The 15,839-nt window shown below is 35.7% G+C and overlaps 1 protein-coding gene across 45 annotated transcripts in view; it reads right to left on the bottom strand.

Annotated features, from left to right (window-relative positions):
* The window catches only part of ROBO2 (roundabout guidance receptor 2), a 669,055-nt gene that overhangs the window by 95,306 nt on the left and 557,910 nt on the right, over positions 1 to 15,839 (bottom strand). For all 45 annotated transcript variants that reach the window (XM_060416312.1, XM_042230259.1, XM_042230263.1 and 42 more), the window contains 4 exons: positions 12,061 to 12,266; positions 6,047 to 6,128; positions 5,453 to 5,615; positions 3,702 to 3,868 (listed from right to left, as the gene is read on the bottom strand). In XM_060416312.1, the coding sequence (XP_060272295.1) occupies positions 3,702 to 3,868; positions 5,453 to 5,615; positions 6,047 to 6,128; positions 12,061 to 12,266 (618 nt within the window). The remainder of the gene's footprint in view (positions 1 to 3,701; positions 3,869 to 5,452; positions 5,616 to 6,046; positions 6,129 to 12,060; positions 12,267 to 15,839) is intronic.

Genomic DNA, 15,839 nt, shown 5'->3' with positions numbered 1-15,839 from the left:
CACTAAAATAATATTAATAAAAGTGTTAGTGACCCCTTATCCCCATTTAATACACTGCTGTGAAAGATCTATTATTTTCTTACTAAAGGATAAAGTGTGTACTGTAAGACTTCTTTAGAAACATCAGTTTAATACAGATGTTGACACATTGAAGGACTTCAAGTAGTTACTGGGGCCAGATCTGAAAACTGCTGTTTAGGAATTTGTTCAATCCCTCTTCCCAATTAGCAGGTTGTGTGTTGCTATTTCTGAACCTATTTCAGTCTGGGAGAGTAGAAGAGAAAGGAAGCAGGGGGCCTGGGAGTGAATTATGTGACTGCGTGTGTGTGTGGGGCGGGGGGGCACTCAGTTGTACCAGACTCTTTGCAACCCCAGGGACTTGCAGCCTGCCACTAAAGGTAAATAAAATGAGGGAAAGAAGGGGAAGAATCCTCCCAAATTCACACACACAAAAATTCTGATGACCAATTTAACACACTGATAAAATGTTCTGTGTAAAATTCTGAACAGTACTCCAATACTTGACAAAAATAAGGCTGCTGATTTTTTGTACTGATTGTTAGGGTGAGAAGAATTGCAATGTTTAGAATGATATACTCTCAGCCATAATCTGTTCTGATCATGGATTCACCATTCACCTAAACATTGTTCTATTTCCCATCCAACAGTTTATACCCTGTGTGTCCATTAAAGAAAAAAATAAGATAAATTATAGATATCCAAGTCCATCAAACTGACATCAAACACTGAATTTCACACAGATTCAAGTGGTACACTGCAATGGTAAGTTGATTTTTTTCTTTAATCACCTTACTTAAGGAAGGAAGTACAATTTAAAATGATTTATTTTCTTAATCTTGCCTTCTCCTAATTTCTCAGGCCACAAAGCATTACTCTTGCAAATATATTTTTAAGTGCCTATCTCAAAAATAATTTAAACTGGGTACACTAACTTAAATTGGAGGGCTTCCCTGGTGGCTCAGCAGAAAAGAATATCCCTGCCAGTGCAGAAATTAGGAGTTTGTCTTTGGGTCAGCAAGATCTCCTGGAGAAGGAAATGACAACCCACTCCAGTAATCTTGCCTGAGAAATCCCATGGACAGAGGAGCCTGGCAGTCTATAGCCTATGGGGTCTCAAAAGAGTTGGACATGACTGAGCGACTGAACAACAACAATTGGGCACTACATTTTGGTAATTTTTTTCTAGTTCCACTTCTTTTTCATCTTTAATATAACTTCAATCAGCAGCAGAGGAAGTTTTAGACAACATACACAATATATGTACCAATATATCAATATATGTATATATTATTAATATCATGTTAATGCTACTAGTCTTTGCTAATGTATTTATGGTTTACTGTGATATTGATGGTACAAGTATTTGCTGCCTTACTGAAATAAGAAATTTATAAATTCTACAGCAATAGTATCTTCAAAAAATAAGAGCTCACACCGCAAAGTGTTCTTTGCAAAGAAGTGCTTGGCAGAATGCAAAGTTGCTTGAAAGTGTGGTGTCAAAAATGATCCTGACATTCAGACACAAAACATGAGTTTTTCTATTAAATATCTGTTAAGGGAGCATAAGTCTTTTGCTCTATATGGTCTCTCGACTGGAACAAGCCAGACCACAAACAACTTTTCATTAATCTTTGTTGACCTTTTCGCAGAGAAGTTATTTTATGAGTCAAGATTTAGTGACTGGCACTGTTATTGAATGATCAAGAAGGGCTGCCGGATTTAATCACACCAAAAATCTTCCCCATTCTGTGATCTCCCCACTTTCCATTGCAGCTATGCACAAAACCTATTTCTATCTACACGAGTAATAAAATGATCTGAGTACTGCAATTTCTTGACTTAAAAACCATACACTTCTTTTTTTTAAGTTCAATAATTAAATTTATTCATTAAATTCATACACAGTAAAAGCAAGTGGATTCAGGCAAGGTAAAATAGAACCAGTTTCAGGTCTTCAAATTCCTTGTTGTACTTTTTCTTTCTCTCGAGACAGGTTCTTTACCTACAGGCCCTTTATCATCATGGAAAATTAATCACATTACTTCTTAGAGAACAATAGCAAAGTGGCACCCCCTCCTCCCATGACTGTCATCATGTCAGCAACGTTGCAAAATCACGTGGTGACTTTATTTGACTTGATTCCTTTAAGGCGCCCTTCTCTGTTATAATAGCATGCTAGTTACTATCACCAAGCTACATTGTAATTATAATAATATTTTATGGCTGTATGGTGCTTTTCATAGCATAAAAATACTACTTTGAATTATACCTTGTTTAAAACCTTTTACAAATACGAAATAATTAACCCTTTCTCAAGAACCCTGTGGGAGGTAAGTTGTAACAAATAATAAAGCCACCATTTCTATTTTATTAATTACTTTCGTGTACTAGTAACAAGGGAATTTCAACATCCCGTATTAACCCCTAGATTCCAGCAATTTCTCAGTGTGAAGAGACAGGCTACTGAAGATGAGATGGGGAATCTTCCATTTTGATCTCATATATTTTTTTAATTAGTCAAAAGCATCACATACCTCAGGAAGAAAGCTTGATTTACAGCTTCCTGAAACAAACTGTTGCTTTAAACATCTGGTTTAATACCATTTACTGTAAAGATGTTTGTCAGATTTGAGCACGAACATTCCTGGAGGGCAATTTAACAGACTGCTGGGCGCCACCCCCAGAGCTTCAGGGTCAGGGCCTGAGAATTTTTTCTGAGGTAGCCCCAGGTGATGAGATGCTGCTTTTAGGAACCACACCTTGAGACCCACTTTGCAATCAAAACACAATTCTTGAACCACAGGAAGCAATTTTGATATCCTTAACAGGGCATCTTATCCATTAATATTCACTTTTCATTATGGCAGAATTAATTTCAAAGAAGGAGAAACATTTTCCCTTCCTTTGAAATATGGAAAAATCCTATGTGCATGCGTGCTCAGTATGCCAGACTCCTCATGACCCCATGGACTGAAGCTCACCAGGCTCCTCGGTCCATGGGATTTCCCAGGCAAGAACACTGGAGTGCGCTGCCATGACCTTCTCCAGGGGATCTTCTTCACCCAGGGATTAAACCCACATCATCTCCACTGACAGGTGGATTCGTTACCACTGACTCACCAGGGAAGCCCATAAATTATATATCTTTAAATTTCTATTATATAATTAAAATGATGACCAATAAGTTTTGTTGTTTAGTCTCTAAGTCATGTCTGACTCTTTTGCCACACTCCCTAGACTGTACCCTGCCAGGATCCTCTGTCCACAGGATTTCCAAGGCAAGAATACTGGGGTTGGTTGCCATTCCTCCTCCAGGGGATTCTTCTGACCCAGAGATTGAACTCACGTCTCCTGCATTGGCAGGTGGATTCTTTACCACTGAGCTACCTGGGAAGCCCCTGAAGCCTTATAGTCAAGCCCCACTTTAAATTGCCATGTAATTGTACCAAATTATTGTGTTTCATTTTTACTAAATAAACCCTGACAGCTCCAGAAAGAAGCTATACTCACTAAGGTGAACAACAAAGAAGCTTTCTCTTCTTTCACTGGACCAGGTCTAGTGAAACATTTTAATATGCAGTGCAGATGCATTTATCGTTGGTCCTGCAATCCCTTTGTCCTTAAAGACACGTTTAATGCCTCTTTCTAGAACCAGTCATGTTTGCCGTTACTGAAATTACCTTGGGTGCGCACAGGATCTGACATAGCACTCGGGTCACTGAGACCTTGGGGGTTGATTGCTCTGACCATGAATAAATAGATTGTATTGGGCCGTAGTCCTCTCACTGTATAGAGGGTGGTCTTTACGTGGTTTGCCACTGTCTGCCAGCTATTGCTCACCGATTGGCTGAAACGGGAATAGAAATTTCATTTAAAGAACAGTCGTGAGGGTCTTGGAAATGGAGTTGGATATCAATGACAAAGGTTAATGGCTGAAAATTAAACACACACACACACAACGCTTGAAGTGTTCAGCCCAATAAATGAAACATTTGGATGATTTCAGTTTATTCCACAACAAAGCCGAGCCCACCTAACGGAAGTGCCATGCACAACAAAATTAAACTCAGCCCAGGAGATGTGATAGCCCTTTGCTAAAGCACAGCAGCCCACTAAATGAATACCTGTAAAAGGAACAGAGGCCAAGATCACAACATCAAGTTTATACAATAAATATGGTCCTCGTAATGTATATATATACCTTGAAAAGAATTAACCTGCAGAAAGAATAAATGGACTACAGAGTAAATTATGCCAATACATTTTCCTGTTACAAGTTGTGTTTTCTTTTGCATCAATTCCACATGCAATATTATAATAGAGCCTTCTAAAACTACATATCTGTAAAAGAAGAAAGGAAGCATGTAATGAATATTTTCCCTTGGTCACATTTTTAATAAAATTGTACATTACACAGAATTGTGATTTCACATCTCAGAATGGTGAAATATCTCTGATCGTGTGTGCGGACCCCTTAACAGATAGGATGCCCTTTCACAGCCCTTTGTCTAAGCTCACATGCTACTTTTGCTTAGAATGAGGAGAAAATGTGATTTTTCAGGGCTGTTTGATTTTCAGAAGTCCTTATACATCAAGGCATGAAAATTACAGAGAAACACTGTTGTGAAGTTTGAAAACTAGGTACTGATCATTAACTTTAATAGATCAGGGAAATCTAAAATAAAAGTGATGATTTGCTCTTATGCTTAAAAAGGAGAGGTGCTATCACTATATTTACAATGGCAAATAGAAGCAGTTTGAAACTGAATATGAAGCTACATTTTCTCATTAGTATAACTATTTTTTCAAATTCTCATAAGACAGTTTTATACCAGTATTGGCTAATTTATAGTCTATATCCCAAAGGTGAGGGCAGTTATTCCTAATAATGATTGGACCTAACTTTCCTTTTAGCCATCAGAAGTGCTTGTAATCAATCTCTTAATTATAGTTTTTAATTTTCTCTTAGGCATAGCCAATACATGTAGTCAAATATATAGCATAAAACACTGGAATTATTTCAAATTCTTCTCTAATTATTAGGAAGTAAAGTTCCAAGTTTCCATACCTCAACTTGTGTAACTTAAAAGTGCCTGTGCCTAATTAAATTATGTCCTGCTTAGTTCTAAAGCCAAAATTCCATCTTAAATCCCTACAATGGTCAGGCTAAAGAAGAGCTAAGTGATGATGTCATAACTAGATGCATATATACATAGGCAAGGATGATGCATATTTAATGTTATAATTAAGGTATGAATGAAAAATAAACCCAAAGTCTATTCTTGAATAAAGTCAAATACCAAAGATAAATTCTTAAAATGCACTGGTTAAACATGTCCTTAGAATAAAACAGCAGGATAGCTCACTTGAGATTTTAGAATATAGGAGCTAAAGCAAAAACCCAATGGAGAAAAAAGAAACTGTCTCATACCTGAAAGCCTCAATGATATATGCACTTGCTGGAAGGATTCCAGGGGTACCTGGTTGCCAGGACAAGGTGACACTGTTCTTAGTAACATCAGTGACCTGTGGTTTGGAAGGTGGTCCAGGTAGGTCATTTAAATCATAACTTTTACTGATTGTTGCTCCAGATTCTATAGAGGACAAACAGAAAAAATTCATTTCTGATTGCATAAGTTGACAACGATGCTTAAAAGACAGAAAATAGCCTATTAAAGAATTTGAACAGACAGTGAGCAATTCATCGTCATGAATCAAAAGTATAAAACTGAATGTTTGTTTTTTTCCCTAAATATCAGAAAACATTTACTTTCACACATGATCACCTGAACTGCTTGTTCTTTAGTCAGAGAAAATATAAAGATTACCAAGGACAAATGCATCAAATTTCATATATGCAATGCTACGTGCCAAGCAGGGTATAAATGAAAAGGTGACATAAAGCTTAGTTTTTACAGTCAATAAATTTAAAATCTTGCTCTCTTTAACTTGTTATCTGATAATGAGCTAATCACTAAAACTGGCTCAAGATTTCTCCTGTTAAAATAATTCACAATGAATTCACCTGTCACATCCAGCACAGCACTCCAGGAAGTCTCCCCACTTGAACTTGTAGCCACACAAGTGTAAGTGCCAGTATCAGAAATCTAGTGTGCATAGAAGAGAGAGAATAAAACTGTTTTAATTGATTTGTAGAGTGATTACTCAGTCTCAACAAGGCAATATTTGACTTCTAAAATATATCATTTGGTTGTTGGAATTATATACTAGAGTCAATCATACATACACATGAAATATTAAAATAAGCTCATAACAGTGGTTCAAAGAGTCTTATTATATTTCTACAACTATATGTTGTCTGTAAACTTTAATAGTTTTCTATTTGCCTCCATGGCAATCTTCTTATCTGTTAACTCCATTTACTGTCGGGGTTCACTGTATTAGAGTTAGATATGGATAACTCAGGAGAGAATTTTTCAGAATCCTATAAACATTCAGGCTTTCCTGGTAGCTCAGACAGTAAAGAATCTGGCTGCAATGTCAGTAGTGTAAAGCTGTCCTCTTTGTCATCAATAAACTCTATTTCACATGATAAAATAGACCCAGAAGTAAATAAGCACTCAGATAATATGGAGGTGGGGGGCAACACTTTTTTTTTTTTTTAAGATATGGAGAAAAGTGAAAAGGGAAAAAAAAACTTTAAAATGGAAAACTGAATCTTTCCTTTTAAAGACTGCAGTACTCACATTAAAGTTGTAACAGTGAATGAAAATAAGCTGTATCATTAAAAGCAAATAAATGATATCTATAGAATGATTGCAATACAGAGCTGAAAGGGTCACAGAACTTATCTAATACATAACACTTTTTAAAGTATACTTAAAACCTTCACTCACTGATTACTTATGTTCAGTTCAGTTCATTCACTCAGTCGTTTCCCATTCTTCACGACCCCCATGGACCACAGGAAGCCAGGCCTCCCTGTCCATCATCAATTCCCAGAGTTTACTCAAACTCATCTCCATTGAGTTGGTGATGCCACCCAACCATCTCATCTTCTGTCGTCCCCTTTTCTTCCTGCCTTCAATCTTTCCCAGCATCAGGGTCTTTTTAAATGAGTCAGCTCTTCACATCAGGTGGCCAAAGTATTGGAGTTTCAGCTTTAGCATCAGTCCTTCCATGAACATCCAGGACTGGTTTCCTTTAGGATGGACTGGTTGGATCTCCTTGCAGTTCAAGGGACTCTCAAGAGTCTTCTCCAACACCACAGTTCAAAAGCATCAATTCTTCGGCACTCAGCTTTCTTTATAGTCCAACTCTCACATCCATACATGACTACTGGAAAAACAATAGCCTTGACTAGATGGACTTTTGTTGGCAAAATAATATCTCTGCTTTTTAATATGCTGTCTGGGTTGGTCATAACTTTGCTTCCAAGGGGTAAACATCTTTTAATTTCATGGCTGCAGTCACCATCTGCAGTGATTTTGAAGCCCCCCAAAATAAAGTCAGCCACCATTTCCCCATCTATTTGCTTATTTTAGGTAGTTAGAATAGGAAAAAAGAGTCCAGAATGGTGGTGGCTAAAAGACAAGGAAGGGAAAAGCCTGAAAATAGAACAAAGGAAGGTCCAAGGACCAGAGTGAGGCCCTCAGGTAAAACAAACAGCACCCTGTCTAGCCCAATTTACATAAGGCAGGCTCAGGGGGGAGTAGAAAAAAAAAAAAAAAAACAGATAAAAAGAGGGGCCAAAGAGCCGGGGTGCTCTCGCTTTCTACTCTTTGCATCTTTTGGGTCAACGTGCCATCATGCCTTGAGGATGTATTTCCTTTATTTTCTAAATAAAACTGAGCTGTAACATGGAGCTGCAACACTGATCTGTTGAAGAGCAGTAACACTGATCTGTCCAAGAGCTGAGGCACAGTCTATCTGAGAGCTGTGACACGCCAAGGGCTTTAAAGTCCATTGGTTCAAATTTTTGTTGTGACAAGACAGAACTGAGAAAATTATACACTCCTCTGACACTTAAAACATTTTTGTTATTCATTGACTAGTGGTAAAAGATTTGAGGAATAGTTGATAATATAATCAAGAGTTCTCTTTTATAAATGTTAAAGGCTGAAGATTCCGTGATTATATCTTGACAAAAACACCAACATCAGTAAGATGTAAATTAAAAGCCCTCCCTGTGGTGGAGCCCCATGGGCTGACATTACAAACAACATTCATTCACAGTAGTTTAGGTGTGAAGGAAAAGTGAGACTGGGAAGAGAGCGGATGATCAAAGTAAGGCAAAGCAGAAGATATAGAAGTAAAATTCCATGATGAACATGAGTCTACTTGTTGATAAAATACGAGTGCATGGAATATAGTATCTGCTGGGTTCAAAATGTAAGTGTATTGATGACTCAACCTTCCACAATTGATTCTTGGGTAAATCATCAGTGCCTAGATGTTACTGTGCTTCCACCATTTTAATTGATTTTAAATGTCATTGTGTATTTTAACTTAAGTTTCAAATTGCTCTGGCATGTCATTCTTTGCTATAATATCTCTGTACAATTGTCTTCTATTATGCCGATGAATGATGGGGGATAGCCATTATAGAAAAAGCCATTTTTTCAAATGTGGCTATGCACGCATTATAGTCATTAGAAATCTTTGCATTTAAGAAGTATCACTCACAAACTAAATATAATGAGTCGAGGTTGGATTTTAATGGGATGTTCATTTGAATATGGTCTGTGAAAGAGTAAAGAATTTGCATTTTATTATAGCAGTTGAACTAAAATGTAGCACTTGTTATTATGTGCAAATGCTAAAAGAAGAATAGGTAGGTAATGCTTCTTAACTGCATCTCCTTGTCATTATGTGGAGATACGAGTTTGACATTAGCTGTGGTAGGTAGGTTTTAATGAGTATTAGAATATTCTACTTTCCAAAAGAAACAGATTCAGTTACCAATTAGCTGGACCATAAGTATACAGTGTTCATCACACAATTTTTCCCCCTTTGCATTAAGTGCTGAAAAAGAAAGTGAGATACAGAGAAATATGACCTACAGAAACCGTCTTTTGACAGTTTCAGTGAAGTACTGTAAAACATTCTATTTCCTGTTAAAGACAGTCTTCTTACAGAAAAATAACATTTTCATTATGGAATTTTATCAGAAGTGATATGAACATTCTAAATCATTACTAAAGCTCAGTCTTATTTCACCATCATCATTACCACATTCATTTTTATTCCTTAACTTTAAATAATGTATTTTCTGGTCATGAGTGCTTCATATTTTTCCTATCCTTCTCCTTTTATTTTTAACCAAGTGTTTTAAAAAAGAGAACAATGTGTTTGTACACTTTCACCTACTTTTCTCCTTGTTTAGTTGGGTGAAGAGAAGCCCCCAGACATAGGCATCTATGAAAGACTACTTAGGAGCCTGACAGAAGGCTCAAAGTTTCTTTGACATCATCAAGCACCCATCTTTAATTACTACTTTTAAGCACTACTGGGGGTCTTGACTGTTCAAATACACCCTTTAATACAGCAGTACAGCAGAAATGTATTATCATCTGTGGCCCCAAACTTTGCCTTTGGCTCAAATAAAGAGGTTAAATTGTTTACTCAAGGAAAGTTGGCATTAATTTTTAAATGACTCCCATTTTATCGGAGGAAGGTTTACAATTAATTTATAATAAACAAAGGTGAAAAACCTATATAATTTTTCTTCAAATAAAACTTGACAGCATTTTGTCTACTTAGAGCAATGCCTGTCTCAAAATTAAAATAAAAATTACACACATTCACTTTAATAACAAGTTAGAGATTTGTGTCTGTGCATGTGCACACTACGAAACAGTTATTCTTCCTTTTTTGTTAGGTATCCGTATTTGACACACCTGATAAACATGTGATTTCAAATACTTCACAGTGTAAAAAAAACTGCCTGTGGTGATCATTTGAAAATACATGTAATAACTATTTTACGTATTCCTCTGGCTTCTGAATGGGAAAATTCAACATCTTTTTGTTTCTTTTTTAATCACCTTGGTTACCAATTTATACCTAGATACCAGATTCTACCAACTGTTTTTTCACTGAATCATTTTCAATCAATTTTTCTTCATGTACTATCACAATCAGCCACCCTAAGTTCAGGCCCTTGTTCCTAGTCTTATGACTGTTCTGACATAGTCTTGAGCTTTAGCATAGCACTTGCTATATGGAAGGGAGGCTTTCTATATTTGGTTGAATGAATTGAATATACTTGTGTAGGACAGGTGGTCCCCAGGACAACATCCTTCTGGTATTGACACGTTGTGTAACCACTAACCTCAAATGTGTAAGGGACCTATTGACTTACTCCTGGCCAACAGAATATAGCATGGGTGACAAGATGTCACATTTGTGATTGTTTTGTAGGGTAGTAATCCTGTTTGCCCAAAATCACTGCAGATGGTGATTGCAGCCATGAAATTAAAAGACGCTTACTCCTTGGAAGAAAAGTTATGAGCATCCTAGATAGCATATTCAAAAGCTGAGACATTACTTTGCCGACTAAGGTCTGTCTAGTCAAGGCTATGGTTTTTCCAGTAGTCATGTATGGATGTGAGAGTTGGACTGTGAAGAAGGCTGAGCGCTGAAGAATTGATGCTTTTGAACTGTGGTGTTGGACAAGACTCTTGAGAGTCCCTTGGACTGCAAGGAGATCCAACCAGTCCATTCTGAAGGAGATCAACCCTGGGATTTCTTTGGAAGGAATGATGCTAAAGCTGAAACTCCAGTACTTTGGCCACCTCATGAGAAGAGTTGACTCATTGGAAAAGACTTTGATGCTGGGAGGGATTGGGGGCAGGAGAAGAAGGGGACGACAGAGGATGAGATGGCTGGATGGCATCGCTGACTCGATGGATACGAGTCTGAGTGAACTCCGGGAGTTGGTGATGGACAGGGAGGCCTGGTGTGCTGCGATTCATGGGGTCGCAAAGAGCCGGACACGACTGAGCGACTGAACTGAACTGAACTGAACCCTGTTTGCTAAAAGACTGTCTTCCTTGTTGATTTTGAGGAAGCAAGTATTGGGAATATCTACATGGTAAGGAACCACAAGCAACCTTCAGTCAACAAGAAGCAAGAAGCTGAGGTCACCAGTTCGAAAGCCATTAGGAACTGAATGCTGACAACCATTTTGTTTGAAAGCAAACTGATCTGCAGTCAATTTTCAGATGAGACTATAACCCTGACAAAAGTGTTCTGTGATCCTAGGGCAGAAGGCCTTGCTAAATCATGCCCAGGCTCCTAACTAATAGAAATTATGAGATCATAAATATGCGTTCCTTCAAGCCTCTAGGTATTTGCTAATACTGTTACACATAGTAGATAGCTAATACAATATTCAGAAACAAACATTATTTTGAGTTGCTCCAAAAACAAGTCTAATTTGGTAAGTTGGCAGGAACGATCATTGTCTTTCATGTCATTTTCCACTAAAAGATCAGCAATGGCTTGCTGTTATCCAAAGATTTAAATCTAAACTGCACAGCAACTTTGCCTAAACTATAAGATTTTTTATGAACTAGCCAAAGCTGCTTCCTGTGTCCTCACCAGTCTCATCTCTTTCTTATTCTCCACATAAATTATCTGACTGAACTGCTTTATCCTCATCTCCTTAGAAACTCCCTTGTTCATGAGAGTAGAACAGATACATTTGTCACTTTCAAATAATTTTATTTTTTTCAAACTATTTTAAATATACCATTACTATCATTAACTTTATATGTTTAACCTTTCTAGTTTCATTGACCATATACATACAGGGCTGAATGAAGAATAGAAAGTTTCTAGGTCTGTTATGAACTTATGATTAATATAAGGACAATGCACTTCCTGCTAATTTCAATTAGAACTTCCCTCTAATTTCAGTTTGTCATTTGTAAAATAAGAAATAACATGGTCTATAATCAAATGTACAGTGATCATACAGGCATGTAAGATTTAATTTCCCAATGGAGTGATTCCCTAGGGATATACATACTTATGTTGGGAGGAAGATCCAAATACAAACTCAACATTACTTACCCTTAAGTTCTTAATCTGCAAAGTTCCTTGTTCTTGTATAGTTGCTCTTGGATCTCTACCCAGAAAAGTAAATCCCTCCTTTAACCAGCTAATTACAGGAAGAGGGTCACCAGTAGCTTTACATTTCAGTAATGCTGTGCCATCTACTGCTAACGTCTGGTTGGCTGGGCCTTGTAGAATTATAGGTGGAGGTCTATCTGTCAAAACTAAACACAAAGACATTTCCAGAATATTTTAACTTTTATGAAATTTAGAAATTTTTATATCATCAGTAGTCATAGCAAAAGTAAGATTAAAGCCCCAAAGTCATACATATTACTTATACTTTTTTCTGTATATTCTATACGCAGTATAAATTTATCATCTACACATACTACACATACATCTGTACATATTTTACTGAAGCCATATTATTACTTACTATTTACTCTGACTTACCTGTAACTAAGATGATGATAAGATGAGCTCTGACATCTTAGAAATGTTTAGTATTATTGAAAGATTTAATCATATTAAAATTAAAATGAAAATGTGGAGAGCTTATGACAACCATTCATAAAATGGCCAATTTACCTTCATAGTACCAGTTACACTTTATTTATATAGATTTAACATTTTTCATGATAATACATTAGACTATAAATACTTTTTTCCAAAATTGCTTCATTGCTCTAAATTATGGTAATATAATTAGGGTGATAGAATTTAATTAGTTTGTACAATTCAGCAAAAAATAACCTAGTTAAGAATATATATATATGACAAGACAAAAATAGGACTTTCATGAAAAATTTGCATTTACATATATATCAATTCCTATATTCAAGTAAATTTTCCATAATTTCATGAACTTAGGTCACTATGCTTTTTGAATCAAATGTTGATTTGTAGCAGTATCATCAGGACCTTTAGAAGTACTATATAATGATTTAGGAAGCATATCAAAATATACAGTAATATTTAAATGTGTGATGAAAATATGGAATCAATTAGAGGCAAGTTTTCATCTACAACTCATTAGAAGACCATGTCATATTGAAATTTATATCCAAGTCCAAAGAAAGATTTCTGAAGAGAAAGTTTTATAAACTTCACATAGGATTTGCTTAATTATGTATATTTGCTATTTATTACATTTTTACTATATGTATGAAATATTTTAATACATACATAACTTCCACAGAAAGAAAAAATAGTGAATTTGAATTACTGTTAAGCAACTGTGAAGAGTGTTTTTTCTCAAGAAAGTCATCTTGTATTACAATGTACATAATCAAAAAAAGTAATTTTGCTTATTAATGCTCTAATTTCCTTTGTCTACTAGCTTCTACAAATACTAGTCTATATGTTTGTTAATTTTTCATTCTAGATGCATTTTTATTGTTAGACTTTACCATTTTAGGGAAAAATATTAAAATATCCCTTTATTAAATATTAAATAGCCTACCATGAGAAAGCCAACCAATTTTGATTTAAAACAGACGTTATGATATATGTGTCCTGGCATGTTAAAACAGAGTAGACTTAAAGTCAACCTACACCTACTACATCAAAATATGTATTAAAATGTGTGTATATATAGAAAATCTTGTAAAAACCTAAGGAAAACAGTATTCTCTGTGTAGTCGTCACAAATAAAAATTAGAACCATTTAGTTCACTGATTTTCTTGACCAAATTTTTCATTTCAGAAGTAAATTAAATGAGAGCAGACATGAAAGTGTAATATTATACCAATTCTGACATATCTGTCAATAATTGTGCAAGTAGTTATTCAGGTTGAAAGCTTCATGGAATTTATTTTATTTATAAGTCAAAAATGGAAGGCTAATTCTCCAAACATTATGATTTTAAAATTCACTGAGAAAAATGGGTCCGTATTAACAGAAAATAAGCTATTTATTAAATTTTATATAATGTTACTCCTTTGCATCAAATGAAATATCTATATAGAATTCAGGCAACTTATAATTTGTTTTTACTGTCATATCAGTGGAATCATTAGATATAGGCAAAGGACATCTGATTAGATTCTTTTTCTCTTTTTTTTACTGCCCAAATGAGTAGCTCATTGTCTTGTAAATGGATTTGATCAATAAAGTAATTGAAAATCTCCTGGCCAGAAAGAACTTTCAGTTTCAAGGATGTTATGGGTGAAAGATGACCACAAGTTTCCATGACACTAAGGTCGGAGGTTAAATGAACATTTAGGGCTTCCAGTGATCTGTGAACAGTTGCATGGTTTTTTCTAACTATGCATTATAAATCCTGAGTAAACCATTCATACAAGATCATTGCGACATCTGTTGTCAATATAACATATAAATACATTTCTTCTCTCTAGTCCTTATAGATTCTATTGGCTCTACTCCAAACTCTCACTGCAATTTTCTACTTTTCTGAGAGAAAAAAGGGGAGAAGAAAATAAATGAAGAATAGAGTTAACAAATTAATGAGAAGATATTTTAAAGGGATATTTTGAAATTCAAGTGTATTAAAACATCTTAGCTCTATCTACATATCAGTAAAATTATCACTCAACAGCACCTTCCATCACCATTAATAATCTCCTCTCATGTGAACACTTAAGTTAAAAATATTACCAAGAAAGTAAGTACAAAAATGTAATAACAGAAAACATTGCTATAGATGCTTTGCTTGTTTTTCTGAACATGACGTATATTTTCATTCTACACTGGAACTTCATTTGGCTCTAAATCATAGATCATTCCAAACAAACATGTGAAAAATGAAGATGATGGCTTACATATTATTAAACTGTTAACTAATCTGAAAAATTCAAAACTATGAATAAAAGCAGAAGTCATCAGCTAATATGTCATCAGCAAATTAATAGAGATAGAGTTATATATAATAAGGGGTGTGTGTGTGTGTGTTTAGATCTCAAAGTTAGATTTCTTTACAGTCAAAGTCAACAACTGTATAACCTACATACAACGTTCTTGCAAAATGATTTGACTTTGTGATTGCTTATTCAAGTAAAAATCAACGCAGAAATTAACATTCAAACAAGTTGTAACAAAATGTTCAGAGCCATTTCAGTTCAGGGTGGGATGGGATGAACTGGGAGATTGGGACTGACATATATACACTACTGCTACTATGTGTGAAATAGATATCTAATGAGCCTACTGTATAGCACAGAGAACTCTACTCCTTGCTCTGTGGTGACCTCAATGGGAAGGAAATCCAAAAAAGAGGGGATATATGTATACATGTTGCTGATGCTGCTCTACAGCAGAAACTGACACAACAGTATTAAGCCACTATGCTCCAAAACAAAGTCATCAAATTTCCTTATCACTCATTTTAAGTCTGACCACAAACACAAAGCTATAATTACTACTGATTTGAAAGACTGCATCACCAACAAACATTAATTTCTCAAAACAAACTTTCCGTTTCATTGTTCTTTAGTCGCTAAGTCATGTCTGACTCTGTGACTCCATGGACTGCAGCCTGCCAGGCTCCTTTGTCCATTGGATTTCCCAGGCAAGGATACTGGAGTGGGCTGTCATTTCCTCCTCCAGGGGATCTTCCCAACCCAGGGATCAAACCCATATCTGCTGCATTGACAGGCAGATCCTTTATCACTGAGTCACCTGGGAAGCCCTTCCTTTTTATTATATCAGGCATAATTTTGAATATCTACTTGTTTCATGATCCACAGCAGTCACATCAACTGGCTTTCTCGATCATCAATTTTGTTTTCTACAAATATGGTTTGCCTTCTGCATAACAACTTCTTCATTTAAAAAC

This window comes from Ovis aries, chromosome 1, assembly GCF_016772045.2.
Source record: "Ovis aries strain OAR_USU_Benz2616 breed Rambouillet chromosome 1, ARS-UI_Ramb_v3.0, whole genome shotgun sequence".
Classification (NCBI taxonomy): Eukaryota; Metazoa; Chordata; class Mammalia; order Artiodactyla; family Bovidae; genus Ovis; species Ovis aries.
This window is presented reverse-complemented; position numbering and strand designations above follow the sequence as displayed.